The 7,660-nt window shown below is 34.0% G+C and overlaps 1 protein-coding gene across 1 annotated transcript; it reads right to left on the reverse strand.

The window, feature by feature from the left end:
- Positions 1–1,675: 1,675 nt before the first annotated feature.
- Positions 1,676–4,784, reverse strand: LOC105971419 (low-temperature-induced cysteine proteinase). The gene is made up of 5 exons (XM_012996272.2): positions 4,100–4,784; positions 3,412–3,647; positions 3,170–3,310; positions 2,195–2,665; positions 1,676–2,113 (listed from the first exon to the last, which is right to left on the reverse strand). Exons 1-5 carry the CDS (start codon positions 4,587–4,589, stop codon positions 2,018–2,020), a joined length of 1,434 nt encoding a protein of 477 aa, XP_012851726.2. The 5' UTR covers positions 4,590–4,784; the 3' UTR covers positions 1,676–2,017.
- Between the last annotated feature and the right edge of the window lie 2,876 nt (positions 4,785–7,660).

Raw genomic sequence — 7,660 nt, forward strand, 5'->3', positions numbered from 1 at the left:
CTTTTTAAAGAATCGTAACCACCGCCTGGTTGGATCTTTGTTAAAGGTCTATACATAATTTTTTTTTCTTTAAAAAAAAACTAAACTTGTAAGATTTCTATACAAAATTAAAAAAAAAAAGAGAAAAAAATAAATATTTAATACGGATTTGAATTTAAAAATAAAAGAAACATTAATAAAGATTACCATACAATATTTTGCACTTCAACTTATATTTTTTTCGGATGGAAGCGTCACTTTGTCGAAATGTTTGGTGAAAATATCGAATTTAAAATGACTCTGGCGCCACTTTATAATCTCGTTGAATTTACGCGTGTGGGATCATGCCTCGGTATTGGCGTACACCCGAATCAAAGATTGTGGATTTTTTTTTTTTTTTGATAAATAAAGATTGTGGATTTAATACCCTATTCCAAAATCCAAATTATGATTCAAGATAAATACTCTAATCCTTGTTTCAACTTTCACGTATATACCAAAGTAAAATGTGTGAGCGTTATCTAAAGAAACTTGTCGGATCCTCTTAACGAATCAGGATCTGTCAGTTTTTTAACTTGTAACAAAAATTTCCAATTATTTACTCTAAAAAAAATAAAAAATTCAGTTAAAGAAATAATTCTTTTTATATTATTTATTTATTTTATTTTATTGTTTATTTAAGTTCTTTTATTTTTTATTTGTAGATAGCAGTTACGTAATTAAAATGAGGGTTGAGACTCGGTTGGATCGATCGATTACCAATCTATAAACTGATCCATCCGACAAACCAATTTTGCTCAAGTTTGAAAACCGCTGCCAACCCAATCTTTGTAGGTCGGTTAATGATTGACAACCGAATATTTGGTTCCGGAATGAGTTGTTTGACCTAGTTCACTTTAAAAAAGATTCAAATTTTGGAGTAAAAATATGCACATTCTGCCAATGCCGCTGCACGATCATTATATCAGTTCAAAATAATTAATAGATATTTGACAAAAAAATATAATTAAGAAATTTAAAGTAATTAAGAAAACGCACCCTTTATTTTATAAATTTTAATAATATAGTTGGTTGACCGATAATTATCGGTCAACCAACTTTTTATAATATTAGAAACCACCAACTGACCCGTTGTATATGGGTTGGTTGAAATTTTCGACCCGATCCAATTGTTGGTTAAAAAAATATTATCCATCTAAAATATGGTCGGTAATGGATCGGTTGGTGGACAAAAACTAACCCAGTTCCCGCTCTAATCAAAATGGTACTACAGTTAAAGGTTTATGAGTTAATACACTTGGAACTAGCAAAATTCTATTAATTTAGCGAAATATTAAATTGCCGAACTAATAATTTAATACGTTTTTACCGAGCCCGGATCGAAATAAATTATTATTGAAGTGAGGTTATTAATTTATTGAGTATTAATTTATCGAGGTTCTGGTGTAGATGGTGTAATTGGTTATATTTTACATGGTGGGTAGGACTCGAGCAATGAATTTAACAAAAGCCGATCCATTTTTTATTCTTTTTTTTTTTTTAATTATTGATTTTTTTAGGAAGGTTGGGTTAATCTCACACTTACAGTGCCAGTTACAAAGTTTGGTTTCAATTTCATGGTGCAATCAATATACTCAATTTTAGTTCTCAAGTGGTTTGAATTCTTACAGGAACAACCGAATTTCATTAAAATGGATTAGATAAAACAAAGTTGTTCCAACATTAGATTAATTGAGGAGAAACATAATCCTGGACATGATCAGCTCAGCTGATACCAAATCCAACCAATTCTTGATTACAAATTAAATTACATTACAATGAAGTAAGAAAAGATAAAAATCTATTCTCCAATTGTTCAAATTCAAATCCCCACATAAATATTTGAGAATCATACATAAATCAGCCACCATACCATTTACAGTTTTTCACCACGTTTCGTATATTCCCTCCTCCGCCAGGTCGGACGAAACACCACCACAAATGCACCGAAATTATTTCCTTCTTCTTCGGTGCAAATTCGGCCTTCAAACGCACTCTCTCAAGAGCTGCTCCTTTTCCCATCTTTTCCGGAAGTCCCGATCGGCTTCGCAAGAATGCGCTTCATTGCCTTCACTCCGAGCGGGTTTCCTTTACTCTGCAGAAAGAAAAATAAAGTTAAAAAAAAAAATCCATTTACATAAAATAATTTCAATATAAATTAATTGAGTCAACTCACAATCGAGCAGGTGCCGGCGTAAACATCACACACGGGGTACTCATGGGGGCAGCAACTGTAATGATCGTCGCAGCAAGTGGCCCCCTTGAGGGGGCAGCAGCCCCACTCGAAACAGTAGCCATGGTACTCGTAAATGCAGCAGCAGGTGGTGCTATCGGGGCACGCATAGTAGTCGTCACAAACGGATGAGGGGGCAGAGGGGGCAGGTGGGGGTGGGCTGGGGGTGGGGGGTGACGGCCCTGGTTTGGGGGGGTTTTGACCCGATTTGACAGGGTAAGAGGGTTCGACTGCAATTCCACATTGTCCCTCTTTGGCCTTCACGTTACGCTTCATTCTTAGGTAGCCTTTCTCTCCCCAGCTGTCGCCCCATGAATTTCTGACGATCCAGTAGTCGACACCCTTTTCGGTGCCGTAACCGACTACGTTCACACCGTGGTCCAAGTCCAATCCACACTTGCCACTGAATATACCCTGAAAAAGTGTTACAAGTTAAAAAAAAAAAAATTTTGATTATGAAACGATCGTTGCGTATTAGGGGTGTTTGCAAAAGCTTATGCAAAAGCAGAAATTAGTGGTCATTGTAAGTAAAGTTGGAATTAATTTGTCTTTCTAAAAGATGGGAGTGTTTCCAGATGTTATTAAAGATCAACTTCGAAACATTTACACCCTATGTTCTTAATAAGTGTCGTTTTTCATCTTTGCACGAGTATTACGAATTTTAATAAATGTTTGCTTGATTTTAGGAAAAACACATAAAAAAGACTAAAATAACCCTTATCATTTAACGATTTCATGAGAGAGAGTTAATACTAATATATGAATTAATAAGGGTAAAATACGAAGAAAACAAATGCATTTAATGACAGATAATATGGAACAAAAGTATTCTCTAAAGTGACAATTATAGTGGAAATGAGGGAGTAATTTATGGCATTGTCGTTTACGGGCAAGAACCGAAGTTTTTCGAGGACTTACTGATTCGTACAATTGGAAGTCCCTACCACCGGCATCAATGGCAACGCTCAGAGGCTGACTAGCGGCTGCCTTCTTAAGGGCATTTTCGTCATTCACCGGAACATCTTCGTAGCTGTCGATGGACACAACTTTCGCATTTTTCTGCATAAAAGATCCAACGAAAAAAATCGTCAAAAACAGCTGCTCTCTTGAAAAAGTAATTTTTTTTTTAAATTCGCCAAGAAAGAGAAGAAAAAACTAACCCGGTAAGAATCGCATTTACCATCGACGCCCGTGTACGGATAATCATTTTCAGAGTCGATGCCTCCATTATCGATAATGAACTGAAAGGCATAGTCCATAAGACCACCATTACATCCCTCGTCGTACGAAGTGTCGCAATCAACCAGCTCTTGCTCCGAAAGGGTCGTTAAATTACCGGTCGCTATTTGGTTCACACCTTCCACGGAAGCTATCGTTGAGAATGCCCAGCAACTCCCTTCAATTGCAATTCAAATTTCAATTAAACAAATTCAAATCAGAGATTCTTGATTCCACTAGAGTAAATGAATTCATATAAAAAAACCATTTTTTTCCCCCCAAATGCACAATGACTGCAAACAAGAACATCAACAAGTATATATATATATTACATGTTTCGATCTTCGGAAAATTACGAAAAAAAATAACAAATCAACTGCAGTCACAACAAAACAAACCTAAAAACCCAATCTTTATTAGATGAAAAAAAAAAAAACCAATTTGTTTGTATTTGGTAATAAAAGTCAACCATCATAAACTCATCACTTTCTACTTAATCTTATTGCAAGATTTTGAAGTGGCCCACCTAATTTTCTCCAAAGAAATTGAATTTAAATTAAAGAAAATAAAAAAAAATTGAAACTGAGAAAAAAGGGTAGTTGAAGATATATATATATATATATATATTACCACAGCTGCCTTGATCTTTGACCGGAGCGACGGCGCCTTTGGCCCTCCAGTCAACGGAATCCGGCAAGCTGTCGCCGACTTTCGGCGCGTACCGGTCACTCCTCACCTTCGAAAGCCGCCGTTTGGGGTCGGTCCGGGTGCCGAGAAAAGTCTTGCGGTACTCGGCGTTGGTGAGATCGGCGAACCGGTTCAGGCCGAGCTTGTGGGTCCGGCCGTCCTCCGCGTTCTGCTCGTCGATGTACATGAGGTTGTCCCTGAAGATCTCGAACCGCCTCTCCTTCTCTCCGACGGCGGCGTTGCCGTACGATCTGCCGTGTTTGACCATCCACGACTCGTGCATGGAAACCATCTCTGAGTGTGACCGGAGAAAGCTCCGGCTCCCGCCGTGGGATAAGATGGACATGTCGGAAGCCGCCGTCTCCGACAAGAGCGAGGATGTAAGAAGAACCAGAAAAAGGAAAGACATTGTTGAAAGTGATGAGGTAGCCATTTTTTTTTGTTTGGTTTGAACTGAAGAAAAATGGAGTTGAGGAATGGAATCTTTTATAGAGGCGGAATGGGAGTGGGGAGATATATTTTATTTTACTATTATTTTTTTTTATTATTAATTAATTTTTTTTTTTTTTTTTTGCAGTAAACGTTTATTTAATTGTTTGTTTAGGAATTATTGGAGAGAGGTGGTGTTGAGTATAAAATGTATAATCACTTGTTTACTTATTAAGAAGGGAAAATAAAATAAGAAAAAGGTTAATTAAATTGAAAGGGTATTATTGGTATATTAAAGTGAAATGGGGGGCCAATGGGGTAACGCATCAAAAGTCAGCCAGTAGTAGATGGGCATGTGGATGAGATGTGATTGGCTTCAAAATCAAGCTATTCCTGATTCTCCAACGGAGGGTATCCAATAATAATAATAATAATAATCACGGCCACCTTTGGGATAGGTTAAATTACGAAAAACTCCCTCTTGTTTGGACAATTACAATTAATCTGTCAACTATAAAATTCCTTATGTGTCCACTATTTGTCAAATTTAGTGGAATCTTTTAGATTATGTGGAGTAATCTCCTATTTGTACCTGTTTTACCCCATTTCAGCTCCACATTTCGAAACAAGATGATCATAAGATGTGTCTCTTGGCTAGTAAATATCAGATTGTGATGCATTAAAAACTGTCATTTTGCATAAAACGAATACAAACTAGAGAATATTCCACGGACACTAGAAGATTCTATTGAATTTGATACGATAAGAGTGAACGTGTAAGAAGATTCATAGTCGAAAAGTAGTTGTTATTATCCAAACGTGAGGGGTCTCTTTATAATTTGATATTATCTCAGGGGATGACCGTAGATAATTTACTCTAATAATAACAACACGATTCAAGTTTGATTAGTGATCTATTTTGCTCATAATTTTGTACCACAAACTCCGATTGCATTCACTTATTCAAGTTGCGTTCAAGAGCCAGAGAATTTTAAATGTAGTTTTGTCACGAAGAACTTATAAACTATTTTGTCTTTAATGTATTTACAAGGATATTGGTAATTGTTATACACTAAATATAAAAGAAAATTAAAACATAATCAATACCTTTTTTTGGTGGGAGATGAGCCCATACCAAAAAAATTAATGTTTTGCTAGTGAATAAATTATATATGAAGAAAAAAAATGAAATGTGGGTTAGGTGACAATAACAAACAGGCAAGTCGATGGACCAATCATGGCTTTTCTATTTTAATTTGTTTCTTTACTATATAAATAATATTTTAAATAAATATTTATATGTTACTTAGTTTTATTGATATTGACATTCTCTGCCTCCATCTCCTTTTGTTTTTAAGTTTTGGAAAAATTGATATGGACGTTCAAGAATTGAAAGAAGATAGTAATCATATAAGATAATGCATATGAAAATGATATTCAAAAATATTTTACTGAGTTTTAACTTAAAAATAATAATCTAAAAAAGTGGTATTTCGTATAATAATTTGCAAACCATACGAGAAACGTAAACCACAGTTCGTTAAACATGTGTGACGAATTATACCTTACGAGCGGAATTCGAAGATGAGTCAATTGACACACGCTCAATTGCTCCAACAGCTATAAAATTCATAAAGATAGTGTAGGTAGGGTTAGGTAACAATAATTCCATCAACCTTCACTATAATTATTGGAAACTTGTAATCACTTTGGGAAAATAAATTAGTTCAAATAAAAAAGAATTGCTTTTAAATATCCAACAAGGTTGTTTAAAGTTAAAATTGACATTTGAAAACAATCAACCCTTCAAAACTGAACTCCGAGATGAAGACACATAGGCTCTGTTTGGTAAGCTTTTGGGCTTACATTTCCATTATATTTTGGGGAAAGATGTTTTGGGAGAAGAATTTGAAAATTAAATAAAGTTTGTTTGTGTTTTGGGAGGAGACAATTTGTACTGTAGCAAGTCAAATCATGTCTGAAAGGTGTTGGGAAAATGTATTTTGGAAGAAGAATTTAAAAGATAAAGTGATTTGATTTTGTATTTTAGTGAAGACAATTTTCACTGTAGCGGTCAAATCATGTTTGTTAGAGAGAGAAATATTTGAATTTGTTTAGGGGAAAGATTTTGAAAATAGTGTGAAAAGATAATTTTCATTTTGGGGAAAGTGTGAAAAAAATTTGGAAATGCTAACAAACATAACCATAATTTAGCAATTTCATAAATTATAACTTTAATTCTCACACTTTAGAAGCCAAAATTGTAATTTATTCATTCAGGAAAATATAAAAAAAAATGTGTACAATATTATACTTTGTGATCCGTTTTACTTTGTGTGATTAATTTGTATGTTACTTTAACAAAATAAAGACACGATTTTAAGGATAAAATTATTTTTTTTCTTCTCATCGACTACATAATAAATCACATTTGTGAGATTCTACTACATTATTAAAATAGTAACACATAATTGCAAATTTCAACTTTCATCGCGATTTTGAGTAAGTAAGAATCTTATCGTATGAACGTCTTACAAGGCGTCAACTATTTAGTCAAAAGTTAAATACCCGTGTCAAGAATCCATTTTAGTTGTGCATATTACCCGTGCCAAGAGATTTATAAATCGAGTAATATGCATAACTAAAAGAGATTTTTGAATCTTATCATATGAATGTCTTACTAGCCGTCAACTATTTATAGAGGGTGTTTGGCTAATCTTATAAGATGTTAAAATGAGATTATAAGATGTTTTAGAGCTTATAAGCTCTTCTAAGGTGTTTGGTAATTTCAAAAAAAAAATCTTAATTTTTTTTTAAAATAAGCTATTAGAGGTCAAATAAGATATTTTTAGAAAGTACATTTACCCCACCTTTTTATTTAAGATAGTAAAAATAAGAAATAAACTCATTATACAAATAGTCTAAAAGTAAATCCTAAAAAAATAAGATGTAACAGCTAATCAATACTTAAAATATCTTATCGGACGTGAGAGCTTATCAGTTATTTAAAATAAGATTAACCAAACACTTAATCAATAGAGTTTAATAAATGAGAAACCCTTTTTACCCGTGTCA

Source organism: Erythranthe guttata, chromosome 3, assembly GCF_056151865.1.
Source record: "Erythranthe guttata isolate IM_541 chromosome 3, IM_541, whole genome shotgun sequence".
Lineage (NCBI taxonomy): Eukaryota > Viridiplantae > Streptophyta > Magnoliopsida > Lamiales > Phrymaceae > Erythranthe > Erythranthe guttata.